This window comes from Staurois parvus, unplaced genomic scaffold (genome assembly GCF_062004578.1).
Source record: "Staurois parvus isolate SC_StPar_1 unplaced genomic scaffold, SC_StPar_1.0 ptg000025l, whole genome shotgun sequence".
Lineage (NCBI taxonomy): Eukaryota > Metazoa > Chordata > Amphibia > Anura > Ranidae > Staurois > Staurois parvus.
This window is the reverse complement of record NW_028317821.1, coordinates 28,204,163-28,223,355: the sequence shown is the minus strand read 5'-3', so window position 1 is coordinate 28,223,355 and position 19,193 is coordinate 28,204,163. Positions and strand designations below refer to the sequence as shown.

At 39.8% G+C, this 19,193-nt stretch overlaps 1 protein-coding gene across 1 annotated transcript in view; it reads left to right on the top strand.

Moving 5' to 3' along the window:
- Positions 1 to 18,739, top strand: part of EPYC (epiphycan) — a 61,832-nt gene extending 43,093 nt beyond the window's left edge. Inside the window, exons 3-7 of the mRNA XM_089652573.1 lie at positions 3,441 to 3,606; positions 8,860 to 9,018; positions 10,693 to 10,895; positions 14,250 to 14,345; positions 18,199 to 18,739. Of these exons, the coding sequence (XP_089508699.1) occupies positions 3,441 to 3,606; positions 8,860 to 9,018; positions 10,693 to 10,895; positions 14,250 to 14,345; positions 18,199 to 18,369 (795 nt within the window). The 3' untranslated portion in view covers positions 18,370 to 18,739. The remainder of the gene's footprint in view (positions 1 to 3,440; positions 3,607 to 8,859; positions 9,019 to 10,692; positions 10,896 to 14,249; positions 14,346 to 18,198) is intronic.
- Positions 18,740 to 19,193: the final 454 nt, after the last annotated feature.

Sequence of the window (19,193 nt, the reverse complement as noted above, 5' to 3'; positions counted from 1 at the left end):
ATATGCTGCCTGTATATTGTAATGATTGGCCATTTGTTGCCCTTGTTGCCACATGTTGTAACAATTGCCTATCTGTTGCCCTTGTGATACAAGAATTTACAATTGTTGTCATATATTGTAATGATTTTTTATTTTCTTGCCTGCGTATTGTAATGACTGTTGTCTGAGTAGTGTATATGAATGCTTATTTGTGTGTTATCAGGATTGCCATTTTGTATTGTCAAGTCACTGTTTGAAGGACCATACTACTAATTTTTAATCCCATGTAGAACTGTCATTATCAAACACCATGTATAAATCCCATTTTTAGATGGCATAATTGTATCCTTGTTTTCATTTTTTCTGCCAATTATTAATATTCCTTTAATTTCATTTTTTTTGCCGAAAACAATTTTGATGTATACAGGTGGCTGGTATACAGCCCTGGTTGTCAAATACCCTAGGTATGCCTCTGCCAATGCATCCATCCTCCAGTCCCAGCAGTCACTGCTCTTCTGGATTGAGTGACAACCAGCATAATTCAACCTACTTCCTATGATCCCATAAGGCCAATAACACTCCCCCAATGAGAAGGGGAGATACCCCAGTGAGTGGTCTTCCCAATCTGGAGTTGGGCTTTTAAGCATACCTCTAAACTTATTGATATGGGAATGGGGGACACCTATTAGCAAATGTATGTAGACATAGGGCACACCCCCTGCCACGCTCCTCAAAAGAGAATTAGACAAAAAATGATTAGTTAAACCCACAAGTGCTTTTTTTTACCACTACTATTCCTTTATATTGGCTTTAAAGTTTACAAATGCAACAATTTAGAAATTAGATGAAAGGTTTAGCGCTGTCAAATAGTAATGGTCGGAACACCCCCCCCCCCCGTTCACTTCGCGGTAGAACATTCAAACCTAAAGAAAGTTCTACCACAAACATCGAACATGATGCAAGTCTATGGGACTTGAACTCGTAAATTCAAAAGTGCCCATTTTCAAGGCTTTTATGCAAGTTATTGGCCATAAAAGGGCCTCTTTACCACAACAATGGCCCGGTGGTTGTGGGGGGTCTGTGCGCAGGGGGGCTCATTAGCATCAGGGTACCTCTTTAAATAAGGGGGCACCCTGATGCTGCCCCCCTTGTGAATGAGTAAGGGGTACTTATACCGTTACCTATTCATTAAGGGGTTAAAAGTGTGAATAAATATAAAGACCAGACTTTTGAAAAAATCCTTTATTGAACAAAAAACAAAAAAACTGTTTTTGACAAGTTCGTTATTTTAAAAAAAGTAGAAAAAATTGGTTCCAGCGTTGTAATCCCTCACCAATTATGGTGTCCAGCATTGTCACACCGCCACTGACTCTCTGAATTTAATAAAAAACCCACGCCCGCCAACTTGCTTGCACCTGCTGAACACTCGCCGCTATCTGACATTTGCAAGTCAGAGGTAAACAATTGGGTGGAGCTAGCAGTGACATCACCACTAGCTCCAGCCAATTGTGTACGCCTAACTGGCAGCTGTCAGAACTGTCATCCACAATTGGGTGGAGCTAGCAGTGACGCCACTGCTAGCTCCTCCCAATTGCGGTGAGCCATGATTGTCACTGGACTGGCCAGACTGGCCAGTCATGGCTCTTATTGTGAACTCGATTCTGATTGTTCAAGGCAATTGGCCGATTACAATGTACCGCCAGAGCGCATTGCGTTGTGGGGTGTGCGGACGAACGGCCCGCCGAATGCCTCAGATGTTTGTGTGTTCAGTGAACACACGAACATCCAATGTTTGAGTCGAACATATGTTTGACTCGAACATATAGACCATCCCTACTGTAAAACACTTTTTGAAAGATAAATAGTGAATTTTATATACAACTATATAAATCAGACCAAAATGAGGAACAAGTGAGAAGGAAAGAAGGACAGAGGGATTTTGTTCCAAATCAGGGACAGAACCTCAAAATCAGGGACAGTTGGGAGGTATGTTTAAGTGTAGAGAATGGTTAAATGTTAGGGTGGTGCTTTAAGGCAGGGCATTGGTTCCTTGCATTTTGAAGGCAAGATACACATAAAAACCATTAGGGCTTGCCCTAGTTTTCATGAATTAATTCTGTACTTAAAGTGGAGCTCCACCCAAAAGGGGAAGTTCCACTTTGAAGACTGGTCCCCCGATCCCCATTAAGGATTGGCACCTTTGAGGAACGGGTACCCAAAATTGACAGGTCTCCACATCGGCTGTGATCGCCTAGGCGATCAAAAGCAGAAGCTGTCCTCCTACTCTCCCTCCTCATAGTCTTCTGGGACACGTGACAGGTCCCAGAAGACTACGGGGCCATTCAGGAAAAGCATGCGCAGTGGGCACCCGACTGTGAAGTCGCAAGCTGTCACAACCAGATGCCCACACTGAATATGCCGGCGCCTGGAACACCAGAAGGCTGGTGAAACAGGCTGCAGGGAGGATACCGTGGGATCGTGGGACAAGTAAGTGGCTGTTTTTTAAAAGTCAGCAGCTACAGTTTTTCTAGCTGCTGATTTTTATTTTTTCACAGTGTGACTGGAACTCCACTTTAGGTATTCTGTGTTAAACATAAATTAGTATGTAATGATCTTCAGTTCAAATCATCTTTGGTACATGGGCTGTTTTTACATGTAAGGTTTAATATGATACTGCTGTAACTGAAAATATGTTACATGAACAATAAATATTGCATGTCCCCAATAAAATCTAAGAATTTTGAGCTTAGCACTTGTGACTCATGAAAGTTTGAGTATTGCATGGTACAAATGTACAACTAAAGTTCAATAGCATTATGTATTATATAGAAGTCTCATGTAGTAACCTTAACTGCTATCCATATACTGCCCATACTCAGTGTTAATGTGACCAGTTCATGTCATTTTAGAGGTAATAATTTAGTGTAGACCCAATGATATCAGATGATGAGTTCCCACAAGTAAAAAAGAAATTGCCCAGAGATGGTCTTGATAAATACAAATGTGGAAGAAAAGTAATCAGACATTCTTGCACTGAAGCTACCAGGAATTCTCACTGCATTAGGTTATACCCATTATTTTACAGTTGCATGTACGTAAATCTAATTGTATAAATATAAGCAGATGGAGAGTAAATAGCAGCGAATCAACAATCACCTAATAAAAACATTCCACAATCAGGCTGGAAATTGTATGTTAGCGTGAAAAGTCGGTAGAAGGGTATATACTGTAATATAAAGTCATCTTATTCAAACTTTCCTTACTGACTGCAGCAAGTCTCTAAATTTTCTGCTAAATGATCTCTTTTGTAACATAAACGTTTATGCAAGGACGTAAAAACAAACGTGTCGTATAGTGACACCTGGTGTTGAACTGTAGTTTTTTACACACTATTCTGCTGCAATAGAAGGGTTTATAGTTCTTATTTTCTGATTAATTAATTTCTGCTTTCTCCCCTCCAGATAGAAATTGGAACAGTATTGCCTGTTGTGAATAGACCAATTCTTTCTCCTGAGCCCATTCAAGAAGAAACTGAAGAAGAAGAAGAATCCACACCAAAATTAATTGATGGCTCTTCACCACAGGGACCCTTGTCTCCTGGAGTCCATATTCCGGAAGCAAGTGGAGGTTTGTGCCACTAGTGTTCAGTTACAGCAGTAAAAGTAGGCTGCTTACATTAAACATTGTGATTTAGAAGCATCTGCAAATGAAGGCATGTATTCCATCCTGTCTAGGTTTAATCTCATTTGTCAAAATGATGTATATTATTTTAAAATGATGTCCAGTTTTATTTATTCTGCTTTCACCTTTTTTCTTATATTATTTTCATTTAGAAGCCAAATTGTCATTTGTACCTATAACTACAAATGTAAAGTGCTGAAGAATGATTGTATAGCTATTTTGAAAAGAACATCAGTCAGGAGAAAAATGGTCATTACATTTGCATAGCATAAGGATATATGCATGCAGTACATTTTCCTGTTTCTAGATTCTGTGCTAGTTAACATTGATGAATTTGAGGGATTAAGCTCAGATCATATTGTCTGCATTGGCTAGCATAGTCCTGATACTTTAGATACAAATCACAATGTTACCAGAATGCCAGAAATGTAACCCCTGAAGTTATCACCCTGGTATATCAGATATGTGCATTGGTGTGTTTATGCCTGGATCAACCCTTCAGCATAAGGGCCCAGTTTTCACATTGCCATGGTAAATATATTCAGTCAATCGACAGCATCTATTCTGCTTTTTAAGTTATCACACAATACAAATGAGCATAAGGCATCCATTAAAAAAGTGGTAGAATATATACTCATATTGCTAGAGCTATGGTTATAGTGGGCAACTTTTTATTAGAATGGTCCAGGCAGGGGCGGACTGATCATTTGGAAACTCGGGCACTGCCCAAGGGCCCGGGGTCAGTAGGGGGCCCCATGAGATGCCCCTGGTACCTTTTTCATAGGCTTTTTTGAGTTTGGGCAAGGACACAGGGGCCCCATGATCCACTATTGCCTGGGGGCCCCATGAGTTATCAGTCTGCCCCTGGGTCCAGGTGACTGTCTGGGGCCCAGGGCTTCTGAGATGCCCATACTTCTCATACCATATGCAGGGGTGGACTGACAACTCATGGGGCCCCCAGGCAATAGGGGATCATGGGGCCCCTGTGTCCTTGCCCAAACTCAAAAAAGCCTATGAAAAAGGTACCAGGGGCATCTCAAGGGGCCCCCTACTGACCCCGGGCCCTCGAGCAGTGCCCTAGTTTCCAAATGGTCAGTCCGCCCCTGACCATATGGGGTTTATTTACTAAAGCTGGAGAGTGCAAAATCAGACTCCCTTCTGCATAGAAACCAATCAGCTTCCAGGTTTCATTGCCAAAGCTTCATTGAACAAGCTGAGGTTAGAAGCTGATTGGTTTCTATGCAGAAGGGAGTCTGATTTTGGACTCTCCAGCTTTAGTAAATAAACCCCTATGTGTCCGCCACTATGACATCATGTAATTTATGGAAAGAATGTATAGAAGATTGTTACTCATGCAGCACAGGGATTGTTGAATTGGAGGGTAGATGAAGGCAAAACAGAGGTAGAGTGAAATGCAGAGAACATGGTGTAATATACAGGTGCAATAATGTGTACATAATGTTATTTTTAACATGACATTGAAGAGATAGAGACATGCCCAATGTGCATAGTTGTATCTCTGACACCAACCGTATTTGTAGTAAATAATAGTGAATGCCTAAGAAAATCAGTCTCATATATTCTTTCCCCAAAAATCAGCCCAGGGATGTCTAAAGAGATCAGGAGGAAATTATAGGAAAATCTTAATTTTTTGACTGATCCATATTCAACCATATTGGGTGACAGTCATCTAGGGGGAGATTTGCTAAAACTGGAGCACTCAGAATCTGGTGCAGCTCTGCGTGGTAGCCAATCAACCTCAAACTTCATCTTGTTTAATTAAGCTTTGCCAATAAAATCTAGATGCTGATTGGCTACTATGCAAAGCTGCACCAGATTCTGAGTACATCAGTTTTAGTAAATCTGACACCTAGGGGTTGACTTACAAAAACTGGACTGTGCAAAATTTGGTGCAGCTCTGCAGAGAAACCAGTCAGCTTCCAGGTTGTTTTTGTCAAAGCTTAATTGAACAAGCTGAAGTTAGAAGCTGATTGGCTGCCATACACAGATGCACCAGATTTTGCACAATCCAGTTTCCGTAAATTAGCCCCATAGTGTCTAAACATACCTTTAGTGTGGGCAGCACAGTAGCTAAATGGTTAGAACTTCCACCTGGCAGTACTAGGGTCGTTGGTTTGAATCCCAACCACAGCACCACCTGCCTGGAGTTTGCTTGTTCTCCCTGTGCCTGCATGGGCTACCTCTCACACTCTAAAGACATGCTGGTAGGTCAATTGGATCCTGTTTAAATTGGCCTTAATATGTATATGTATGAATGTAAGTTAGGGACTTTAGATTGTACACCCCTTGACAGTTAGGGACTGATGTGAATGTACAATATATATGTGAGCACTGCATAAATTGACTGCACTATATAAGTACCTGAAATAAATAAATACAAATAAAAAAAATATCGGAGATTGAGCCCTGGTTCACATATTTGCAGTGTGGGAAACACAGTGAATCCTGAGCATTGCCTGCACCACATTGAAATCACCCTCCATTCATATGATCTGCCATGGGTGTCAATGTTAAATCAATGACACCCTAAAACAATTCGCAAAATGCAGTGCAATTGCAAGTATCAGGTTCACATGGGTGATACTTGTGACAGCACAGTGGCTAAATGGTTAGCACTTCTGCCTGTCAGTACTAGGGTCATTGGTTCAAATCCCAACTACAGCACCACCTGCCTGGAGTTTGCATGTCCCCTGTGCCTGCATGGATTTCCTCTGGGTACGCTGGTTTCCTCCCACATTCCAAAGACATGCTGGTAGGTTAATTGGCTCCTGTCTAAATTGGCACTAATATGTGTATGAATGTGAGTAAAGGACCTTAGATTGTACACCCATTGAGGGTTAGGGTCTGATGTGAATGTGCAATATAAATGTAAAGCGCTGTGTAAATTGACAGTGTTGTATAACTACCTGAAATAAATAATAAATTTGATCCAATTCCCTTGAGGCAAAAAAAAGTTTTTTTCCGTGCGGGTGCTGTGCAAATTCAGTCCATACAAAATGAATGAGCTCCATTGAACTGCAAAGAACTGCATGTTATTTGAACAGAAATGGGGTACGATTCCTGTTCAAATCACATGCGATTTTTCACAGCGCTATAGTGTGAAACCAGGCTTAGTAAGTATCTGGTCTTCATTTAAGTGTTGGAGGTTGGTAATCACTGAAGTGTTGAACCCTGCAGCATGGTAGCATTGTCAACACAGCATGTCTGACAAGTCTTTTGCATAAGGCACTTCAGTCAACAGGACACAGCTAGAAACATGATTTGGATAAAATAATAGTGGATATGACTCTGGTAACATGGTACTGCTAAGTGTTTTTGAAAGCATGACATTAAAACTGCTCTGTCACCTATATCAAAGTTAAGGCCTAATCAACAGTTAAGTTATAGTATTTTAAAAAACATTGTTCAGGCTGGTACCTCTGTCATATTAAATACATTATTTTGTGGTTATGGTTACTAACATCTTTGTATTTTACTAAGTAACATCAAAGTTGGAGCCATGTATACGTTGACAGGAGCAAATAAAATATTGTATAACGGATATTAGCTGATTATAGTTTTATGTACCGTATTCTTTAAATGCAGCAAAATATAGTGCTGAGGCTAATATTCTGACAACAGTTGGACAGCTTATGCTCTGTATCAATCAGTAATTGCCTTCAGGTAATGTTAAGTTTGAATACAGTGATAAATGTAGAAATATGAGCGACTTTGGCTTTTGGCGCCGTAACTCTTACTTGAGGCACAGTGATTTACACACCTTGAACCCCTTCTATCTCTGGTAGTACAGCTCTAATGAAAGTCCAACAACACCCATTAAGAGGATATGAGGGCGACCATTGCAGGCCTCCCTCTAAAAATACAAGTTACTTGGCTGTCTCTGCCCTTAATACTACTAACTGACAGACCTATACTTATTCCAGGTCAGTTTACTCAAAAAGTACTGAACCCAAAGCATCAGTATGACAGTCAAACACCTGGAATTTTTAAACTATGAACAATACAACGGCAGCCTGTATATTTCTTTAATGGCAGGTTTCTGTTAATTGGTCACTGATAGGAATTCCAGTTAGGAACAGGTATGTTGACAGATATCCTAATGTAATTCCATCATACTATCCTGCTTGGTAATATATTGTACATTTTAAGGGTTTGTCAAACTTCGTTACATTCATTACCAAGAGCCCTACCTGCTGCCTTTTACGTTTATCTGGACAAAGTGATTTCTCTCTATTCTGCCTGCTAGTAATTTTACCAGCCCTAGTATTATAATAAAATGACTGCTGGGAAAACAGGTAGCTAATCCTTTGAAAGACAGGATCATTTGTAAACAGAGTAAAAAAAATCCTTTTTTTAATAACATGGTTGCCATATTTTAAATTGAAATGAATTGGTTGTTTCTAGTAATATTAAATTACAAAATGATGGATTGGTAGGTTTCATAAAAATTTAAGAAAAGGGGCTTTTCATCAGATGTTCCTCAGATATATAACACCTCTTCATATTACTTGCCCTACAAGCAGGGGCGGACTGACCATTTGGAAACTCGGGCACTGCCCGAGGGCCCGGGGTCAGTGGAGGGCCCCATGAGATGCCCCTGGTACCTTTTTCATAGGCTTTTTTGAGTTTGGGCAAGGACACAGGGGCCCCATGATCCCCTATTGCCCGAGGGCCCCATGAGTTGTCAGTCCGCCCCTGCCTACAAGGGACTTGGGTTCTCCAGGACAGATCTAGAGAGAGGGTCTTTCAGACTAGCTGTGGGGTGAGATTATACTGGTATGTAGATAAAGAACCAGACAGCACAAATTGCTCATCAATGCCCTTAGCACATTTTACTATGCACCGAAAATACACCTCACTTTACACCATCTAATACACACCCCAGCATACTGTCCATATCAGAAAATGTGAATTTACAAAATTGTAAGGAACTCAGCATTTTATTTAGTATTTTCACAAACTGATCTATGCTAGGCCCCAAATAAATATAGCTAAATTACATTATTCTACACTGGCCAAAAAATTTACTTTGCTTCAGCGTTTTGTTAATTAACTGCAGTACTTCAATTTTAATACTGAATTTACTCATTTGGCCTCTAACGTTGCAATTTTAATTATTTGTTAAAATGTTACCCTCATTAGTTATGCTTCTGTTTTATGTCACTCTTTGTTTTGTAGGTGTCTCTACCTGTATCCTGTGTGGATGTATTCGTACTACCGTCTACTGTGATGATCACAACCTTGATTCAGTACCTCCCCTTCCCAAGGACACTACACATGTTTACTTACGTTTTAACAAGATAAACAAGATAAACAAAAACGATTTCTCTTATCTAAGTATGCAGTATTTTAAAAGCACTGTTTTTTGCCATCAAATATAGTTTTAGAATATTTTCTAAAATGACCCAGATATACATTGTCTTGATATGGTGCCCTCTTTAACAAGCTATGTTATATTAGGTTTATGATAATGTTGCATTACTTTCTGCTATTTACATCTGATTATGGCCTACAGTATGTTTGATTTTCTGTGAAGGTTCACATTTATTCAGATTATGGTATAGAGTAGCTAGAAGCAGGGGCGGACTGACCATTTGGAAACTCGGGCACTGCCCGAGGGCCCGGGGTCAGTAGGGGGCCCCATGAGATGCCCCTGGTACCTTTTTCATAGGCTTTTTTGAGTTTGGGCAAGGACACAGGGGCCCCATGATCCCCTGTTGCCCGGGGGGTCAGTAGGGGGCCCCATGAGATGCCCCTGGTACCTTTTTCATAGGCTTTTTTGAGTTTGGGCAAGGACACAGGGGTCCCATGATCCCCTATTGCCCGGGGGCCCCATGAGTTGTCAGTCCGCCCCTGGCTAAAGTGATTAGTTCCTATTAACTGCACTTGTCTGCATTGTTCAAGACGTTTCACATCTTATTCAAGCAGCTTCTGATGTTCTAATGAGCATAAGGAACATAACACAGCATTTATATCCACACTGGTAATGCAGGAAAAATATCCCTAAACAGGATTGGAAACCTTCAACATCATCTGTTATACAATACATATATAATGCCATTTTAACATCTCGTTCCCAACGACCTGACAATAATTCACACTTCAGACATGTAAATTAAAAGATTAACACTTTGTGAAGCCTTGTCACTCCAAGGGATGGAATTATGTTATTAGAACAGGTTGATTCCATAAATGTCACACCTCCTATTTAGTTCTTGAACAATCAGTATTTACCTTGACACATTCCTTGGTGTCTGGCCTAGGTTCACTGAGTTACTCATGGGGATTTAAATGCTGGGGTATGTTCCTTATATCCATTAGAACTGAAGAAGTAGCTTGGATAAGCTCTGAAATGTCTTCAACACTAAAGAACAAGTTGTACCTTGAGTTTGAGCCTCCCCTTTCAACCACCCCCAATCAGTCTGCATAAATTATCCGGATATTCGGGATATCAGACTGAGCCATATAATAAACACCTACACTTCTGTCAATTAGCTATAGGGTTGGTATTGGTACCAAACCACTAGATCTGTAACATAAAATCACACACGTGCATATAGTGTTTATTTCTATCTCGCTAGACAAAATGAGCATTTAACCATTGCATTGCAAGAGGGGGTGGGCTACAAAGTTCAGTTATACAGTAACTCAAAACTTTTGTGCTTCCAGAATACTTTTTTGAGACCTCTAATAAAGTATCCTGATGTAAATGAATTGCTGTTCCATTAGCCTCTGGTCAGTCTAGTGAATTTAGTGAAATGTGCAAATAATTACCAGTACTCACTTCAAATAAAAATGGGTTCACTAAGACCAGTTAGTTCATAACTAGTAAAATGTTCTGTGAGAAATGGTGGGGAACACAGTCAGTTATATATAATTAGATGATATAAAGGGTTGGGAAACAAGACTTCTGAATACTATACTAAAAAATTGAGATTAAGATGATTCTATTGTCTGTTACATCAAATAGTCTTTAGGCTTGAAATCCATTTTAGCATTTTTTTCTTTTAGACAAATTACAGAAGATTGATTTGACATCAAACATTATATCAGATATTGATGAAGATGCTTTTAGAAGCTTGCCTCAGCTTGATGAGCTCATACTACTAGATAACAGAATAAGACAGCTTCCAGAGCTGCCACACTCTCTGAGTTTCCTTGATGCCAGCAAAAACAGACTGGGACGGAAAGGAATAAAGCAGGAGGCATTCAAAGTATGTATTTAAAACTCAACTCATAACCTATAACTTGAAAGTACAGTGGTAACCAAGTGTGCTACCCCCTTAAGGGTTGCTTAGTAATTTGTTTTGGGTTCCCTGTCAGTCTGAACCTTTTGTGGCAAATCCAACCTCTGATGACACCACCATGCTCTTGTGACCAAAGTAAATCACAACTGTAAAATGAACTCACACACAAGTTAGCGTAAACCGATATGAAGTTTATATTGGAATCAAAGGTAACTTGCTGAAAAAGAACAAAACGACATTGATATATGCAGCAAATATAACCACTCTTGGTAATTGTGAGCAAAAGTAACAACATTCACCATAAAGCAACAATAACTATTAGCAGGCTTACTTTCATAAAAATTCCACTGCCTCCAATCTGAGGGGATTGCTGAATCCCCAGTGAGCAGAAGACAACTATTAAGATACAGGTAAACTCACTGTGGATCCTCAGAACTAAATAACAAGGATTAGATGTGAAGGAAAAAGAATTCTCATATGAAATTGAGCACTGCCCCTTTCAGAACACTTCAATTTCTTCTGCACGCTCGTTGGGGCTATGAAGTTGAGGTGTGTGGTTCCTTGGGACGGTGACACAGAGATAGTGAAGGAACAAGAGGAGACTTAACACGTTTCCTCTTTGATGGTAGCGAATTAAGGCAGGGTTCCCTTTAAAGCACTATATATCGGGCAAGCTTGAAGTAATGAATAGCAGCAGTTGGCATAAATGTCTATGGACAAAGACAACTCCCCTTGTACATCAAAGACAAAAGTTAACAGTAATGGGAATACTGCTTTGTTGAGGTAGGGAAACTTGTTGCTTCAGTAGACATTGCTTTATCCTGACTTGCAACTGTATGTCCTGCGATCAGCTTGTACAAGTAACTGTAATGTAAATGTATCTCAATGATGGCGGCTGCATTAACTAGGCCACAAACTGAAGCAACTATAAATAATGCTCACAACTATGTGTAGGTAGATAGCTGAGATGGCTAACTGTCACTATTCACTTGTTTAGTGAATGAACGGGTCTCTCTCACCCAATTAAGTAGTCCGGCAGATCATAGCGGTCTGTCTCTCTCTGCAAACAGGGTCATTCCACGGACTCCCCAGTTCAAATTCTGTGTCCTGTCAGGTCTCCTACAGTCAGATTGGCCTGCTGGACAGCATCGCAGACCAGTGGTTAGTAGGCTCTTTCCACTATTCCTATCTCTCAAACTCCGGCTCTGCAACCTAGTTTAGCACTTCAGCCATCAGCACACCTCCTTCTCTTTCAGTCACTCCCAGCACTCTCCTGTCCAATCTCTTGTGCTTTGATATTCATATGTTCCCGCCTACACGCTACTTCTCTTGGAAAATGTAGTCCCTGACTGCCCTGCTCACCAGCTAAGTCCTGCTATACAGCATACCAGTTCCAGAAAGGTGTTCTGCCCATGTGAATGACCCTGAATGGCAGACCACCGTCATTTAATGTCCATTTTAATGTACTGCAAGTAATCACATTTCAATAAGTATAAAGTAACCATCTAAACCGTAAAAACATGAGGGCCTATTTAGACCTTGGTGTTGTGGAAATACGAGTTTAATGCACGTTACCGCAACGCTCATACTGCTTTTAAATTTTTCATGTCACCTCAGTGCATTAAACCAGCATACACCTGATGTACCTGCATTGAAGTGTACCTCACTGTGTGCTTTTTTTTTGGCAAACGTAGTGCATGTCCAATTTTATCTCTGATGTTCATAATAAATGGGCTCACCTTAACCAAATGCAGGTTAATGCTCAATGTATAGAAAGTGTGGATCTGCACTTAGCACAGGGCAATTTCACAATGCATCATCCTAAAAGAAGGCAACAATAGCTGGATTTGCATATTTTTCTTAACAGTTTTAGAAATACATTGCAAAATATATATTTGGTATATTTTAAACCCTGTAGAAATCACACATCTTTTTTATCTTTATTGTCCTGTACTACTGAATGTAATGATTTTCAACTGATTTTCACTTGGAAGAACATTAGAATTATTTTTTCTTATTTATTGGAAATTCACTTTATGATCTATCACACCAGTGCTCTTTGCTGACACACACTGTCATGTAAGAAAGAGGATGACACCATCACCCTATGTCAGAATCACTCTGTGCTGTTAACACATCTTGACATCACTATGGGGGGAGCAGATGGACCAATGTGTCCTATGAAGACAGACGGGGGGCGGGTTCCAGATGAAATCCCTCTGAAGGCAATAGAAATTGCTTTAGTCCCCCTTTAGAGAAGCGAGAAACAGGTCCCCAGCCACCCTCCTCACTTATTCTGTTTGATCAGTGTATGTGCATTTGTACGTATACATGTTTCTACCTGAATGTATTTTGTTTTGAAGTCAAAAAAGAAAGAAAGGAAAACAAATTGTGTTTCCATTTGTCTTATGGTTTTCACATCTGTTTGTGTGCTCTTGCTTTTTTTTCCATGTATGGGCACTGTGATTGTATTTTTCTCCTGTAGTGGGTATTAATATCACAGCAAGCTGCGTCCCTTGGATGACTGAGATTGCAGTAAAAAGGCTGACAGAGTGGCGCAGCTTGGAGGTTATTGATAAGGGTTAGAATCGGCACAAAAACGGGTCGGCTTACCAGTCCCACTAACACCAAAGGAATGAAAAAAGTTGTCTTTTTAGTTATGTCAGTTCTTTTTATAACATTTATTGCAGGTTTTTGGAATGGTTGAAGCCCTGGTAAGCTCCCAAATCAGAGTGGTTGGAGGCAATATTGGCTTCAGACATACATAAGTTTGTGTTTTTGGAGGAATTTAGCAATTGTTGGTTTGTAAAATCACAGATCAGTGAGAGGGATTTTTTTTTCGGTATTTGTATGTTTTGGACATCAATGTCTATGGTGTGTAATCTTTTGAAGATGTGGCCGATATATACATTTATCTAAAATATATATCATTCCAACGTGAAAACTGCGTAACTGTAATGTTTTTATTGGTGTGTAAGGTCAATGGGATAGATCTGTGGTTATTAGGGGAGTATAGATGACCACTACACCAGTCATGACATTATCAGACATGGAGCTTACCTATGGTTTGAGGAGCAACACAACAGTCGGGGATCCCTGAGAAGGTGAATGTAAGTAGGTTGGGAAGGGGGGGTTTCAAAAGACTTTACCCTGAAGTCAGCAGTCTCTAGTACTTTAGTAAATCAACCCCAGTCTCTTTAAACATATTTTCTCTTTAAACCAAATAAAATTGTATACCGTTAAAACAGTTTTACTGACTGTGCTAAAATAAATATATGAATGTTCATCTTGGCTTTAAAAATAAATGGATTTTTTTTTCAGGACTTGAATGATCTACATCTTTTGTACTTGAGTAACAACAACCTGGACCACATTCCAATACCACTTCCAGAAAACTTACAGGCTCTCCATCTTCAGGTAAATCATTAATCATCTGTGAATGTCTTGGAAAGAATGTGTGGTCTATGAGGGCTAGGCTTTTTATATTTGGTTGTTTTTGTACTTAGCTTTTTTGACATTATAATGGGCCTGCAGAAACATGTTCCCTGAGCCACTAAAGGGTATTATGCACAGATCCCAAAGGAGATAGTTCAGTACTATTTTAGTAAAAGAAATATTGAATGAGGGCACACATGACTTATGAAAGCCATGCATCAGGCTGAACAGTTCTAGGTTCAAATGAAGCTCACACTGCAGCAGGACAGGAATTCTACATAGCAAACATATGTCATGGCCCAGTACACTAGGAATGTCAGGTGTGACAAAGAGCTGCTTGCACATTGTATGCTGCTCACAGTTAGTGCAATGTATTTTCATGTACAATAGTTTTTGGCTTTTACCCTAACGTTCAATACAATTTCAGGCTTTTTCCCTTTATTTTCACCTGGTGAACTTACCAGTATCACACTTTCTGTCTTAGGATGACAATGCTCATTTACCCAACTATATTTGTGGATGAGTATGGTTTTGATGGGATATATAAAGAGAGAAAATAGGAGAAGTTTGTTGTTAGGGTTTGCATACAATTTAAAGTGAAAGAAAAGCCTAACTCAGGGGCAAAATGACCATTTGAAAACTCGGGCACTGCCCGAGGTCCCGGGGTCAGTAAGGGGCCCCATGAGATGCCCCTGGTTCCTTTCATAGGCTTTTTTGGGTGTGGTTTGAGTGTGGGTGAGGACACAGGCGCCCCATGATCCCCTATTGCCTGGGGACCCCATGACTTGTCAGTCCGCCCCTGGCCTAACTATAACTATTCTTAAGGAAAATTTTAGGGTTCCACCAGCAATAAGACAAAGAACAGAGTGATTCTAGAGCCTGGAGTTACTCTGTGATGTCATCCAACAGTGGGCTAAAGACTGATCTGGGCCACAGGAGTGCAAAAGTAAGTACACTCCTCAATGTGGCCCAGAAGAGAAGTATGGACAAAAAAGCTTTGCCCATACTTCTCATTAAAAAATGTCCCTTCCCCCTTCCTCCTACCTATTCTGTTAACCTGTACAAAAAAGATTTGTATACTTACCCATTTTTACTCCTCTCTGATCTGGTCACATGATCCTGCAACACCAGCTCCCCTGTGTCAGTGAGCAGCTGCTGCAGGGGAGAGGAGGGAGTGCAGACAATGGCTGGGCTATGAGAGCCTATGGTTGACGTCACAGCTACCGGAATTCAGAGTTGTTGTTAAGAGCTCCCTTACACAGCAGCATGATCACATAGCCAGAGCAGAGTTGATTAAAAGTAGGTAAGTAGGCAGATCTTTTTATATAGGTTAGGCAGGATAGGTGGAGGAAGCATTTTTAAGACTACAGTTCAGCTTTTTTTTTACTTGTATTGGCACTCATGAGTTTAAAACACGATTAACAATTGTTCTGCAGTTTGACCTTCACATAAAAATGAATTTCAGGGTGTTTGTTCATTGCACAGACACCACAGCAGTCAGCCCTACAAAATGTGAATGCGGGGGTGGGGGCAGCACTCATAACTGTTGACTAAAGGTATGAGAGCATGGCAAAAGACAGTTGGCCTTGGTTAGACATGAAATCACACTGCAGTGTGATTAGAGAGTCAAAAAAAGAGTTAGTCAAAAGAAAACAAATCCTTGCAGAGAAAGTGACAACACTAGGCTTTTTGCTTGGATTTCCCAACACCCACAGTGTGTGATAGTGAAACACACCCAAGGTTATCATGTGTAGAATAGACACTATAATATCCAAACAACAATCATGTAAAGGGGTTTTGGAGAAAAAACAGCGAATGCAAAAAAAAAAAAAATCAGTAATCTAAACTCTGAAGTTAAAGTTATAGAATATATTTGATGATCTAATGTCATTGCAAATGACACAATCCATATCAGTTTTTGTCCAGTTATTGTTGGGTTGATTGTGGGGCCTCACTAGTGTGCCATTTACCATTTAAAATATGCATTCTAAAGACAGATGTTTCTCTCTTTATATAAATGGGATCATGTGTCTATTTCTAAGGAAGCAAAAAAGCTGTAATTTAAAGATTTTGTTAAAATTACAAAATTGTGACCTGCAGGTATTCAAATTAAGTATTAGTAATTCATGACAATAAATTTCCTTTATTTGCTTCTTTTTTGTCTGTTAAATACACTAAATTGCCAAAAGTATTGGGACGCCTGCATTTACACGCACATGAACTTTAATGGCATCCCAGTCTTAATCCGTAGGGTTCAATAATGAGTTGGCCCACCCTTTACAGCTATAACAGCTTCAACTCTTCTGGGAAGGCTGTCCACAAGGTTTAGGAGTGTGTCTATGAGAATGTTTGACCATTCTTCCAGAAGCATTTGTGAGGTCAGGCACTGATGTCGGACGAGAAGGCCTGGCTCGCAGTCATCTAATTCATCCCACAGGTGTTCTATCAGATTGAGGTCAGGACTTTGTGCAGGCCAGTCAAGTTCCTTCACCCCAAACTCATCCATGTCTTTATGGACCTTGCTTTGTGAACTGGTGCGCAATCATGTTGGAACAGGAAGGGGCCATCCCCAAACTGTTCCCACAAAGCTGGAATCCAGAAATTGTCCAAAATGTCTTGGTATGCTGATGCCTTAACAGTTTCTTTCACTGGAGCTAAAGTGAAAAGTGGAACTAAAGTTGGCCAAACCCAACCCCAGAGAAACAACTCCACACCATCCTCCCTCCACCAAACTTTACACTTGTCACGTACCTGTCAAGCAAGTACCATTCTCCTGGAAACTGCAAAAACCAAACACATCCATCGGATTGCCAGACAGAGAAGCGTGATTTGTCACTCCAGAGAACACGTCTCCACTGCTTTAGAGTCCAGTGGTGGCGTGCTTTACACCACTGCACCTGACATTTTGCATTGCACTTGGTGATGTAAGGCTTGGATGCAGCTGCTCAGCCATGGAAACCCATTCCATGACGCTCTCTACGCACTGTTGTTGTGCTAATCTGAAGGCCACATGAAGTTTGGAGGTCCTTAGCTATTGACTCTGCAGATAGTTGGCGACTACTGTGCATTGTGCGCTTCAGCATGCGCTGACCCCGCTCTCATTTTATGTGGCCTACCACTTCATGGCTGAGTTGCTGTTGTTCCCAGTTGCTTCCATTTTGTTATAATATCACTAACAGTTGACCGTAGAATATTTAGTAGCCAGGAAATTTCACAGATGGACTTATTGCACAGGTGACAACCTATCACAGTACCACGCTTGAATTCACTGAGCTCCTGAGAGCGACCCATTCTTTCACAAATGTTTGTAGAAGCAGTCTGCATGCCTATGTGCTTGATTTTATATACCTGTGGCCATGGAGGTGATTGGAACACCTGAATCCAATGATTTGGAGGGTTGGCCCAATACTTTTGGCAATATATTGTATATGTTTTGGTATATCAGTTTGATACATGCAAAAAAGCCTGTTGATCCTGCCAGAAACCTCAGGACACCTTATTCTAAGCAGTAGAGAATAAGTGAGGTTTGTGGCAACTGGGCCCTTTAGCTTCAGTCTAGTTTTAATGATGCAGCAAAGTTCACTGTGGCCTATAGGCATTCCTCAGTCATTCCCCACAACTGTTCTGAATCAAAAATCCTTATAAAAAAATAAAAAATCATTAATGGAAGTATGTACAGTATGTGCCATACCTGGGCAATCCCTGTGGAATCTAAAACTCCCTGTAGTATTATTATTTCTATACAGGATTTATATAGCAACAGTTTTTTAGAAAATTATATTGCTTAGTGATTTAATTATTTGAAGATTATTTATGAGCATAATTTTGATTTTAGGACAACAACATTCAGGAAATGCATGAAGACACTTTCTGCAACATGAAAGATTTTTCATATGCTCGAAGATCCCTTGAAGATATTCGACTGGATGGCAATCCCATTAACCTGAGTAAAACACCACAGGCTTTCATGTGTCTACCTCGTATACCAGTTGGCAGACTTGTCTAAAAACCAGAAACTAAGTCAGAAAAACACAAAAATCGTTTACCTGGCTTTTTAATGCATAACATTTCAAATGAGTACCGTTTATATGATACTTCCATCAATACATTTTTTTTCATGAATAAAATGCCAAATTAATTTAATCAATTAAATGTACTGAGACCTGGAAAATACTATTAACAAAATGTACATAAAGTACCTTCTCATAATTAATTAGCATTTACTGGAGTTAATTATTCTGTGATGTTGTCTTTGTGATGTGTTGTGTTGTTGTTTGCTACCTACTAGCTCCTGGCTAACATGTCTCATCTTGGAGTAAATGTGAAGTATGTTACACCTGAACTAGAGATGTACATAAAGGTTGTTTGTTATTTTACTTTAGCCTGAAAGCTTCTCTTTCTTAATATAAGCAACATTCTACTAAAATGATTGAACTTACTTATTACTAATTAACTGTATTTCATTATGTGTGTAGTAGTTATTACAGTCTATGGGCCATAAGAATGTAGTGTAGTTTTGCTGCCATCTTCTGGTCATTTGTTATATCTACATGCAAATCACAAAACAATTTCCATCATTGGCATCTATTGTAATTATGTATGAACGTCAATAAAATTGCTTATTGTTACAAAGAAATTCACCACAGGATGGAGAACCATAAGCAGCAATAAAAAAAGGCTGAGCCTTAAAATTTAAATCTTTATAAAAAAATCAGTATATGGTCATTAATGATGAATGTGAAGCAAAATATTATTTTTGTTATTTATATATATATAAAAAGAGGTGGCCATTGTTTTTGTTGACTTTTACATGCATTTTGAAACAGTGTT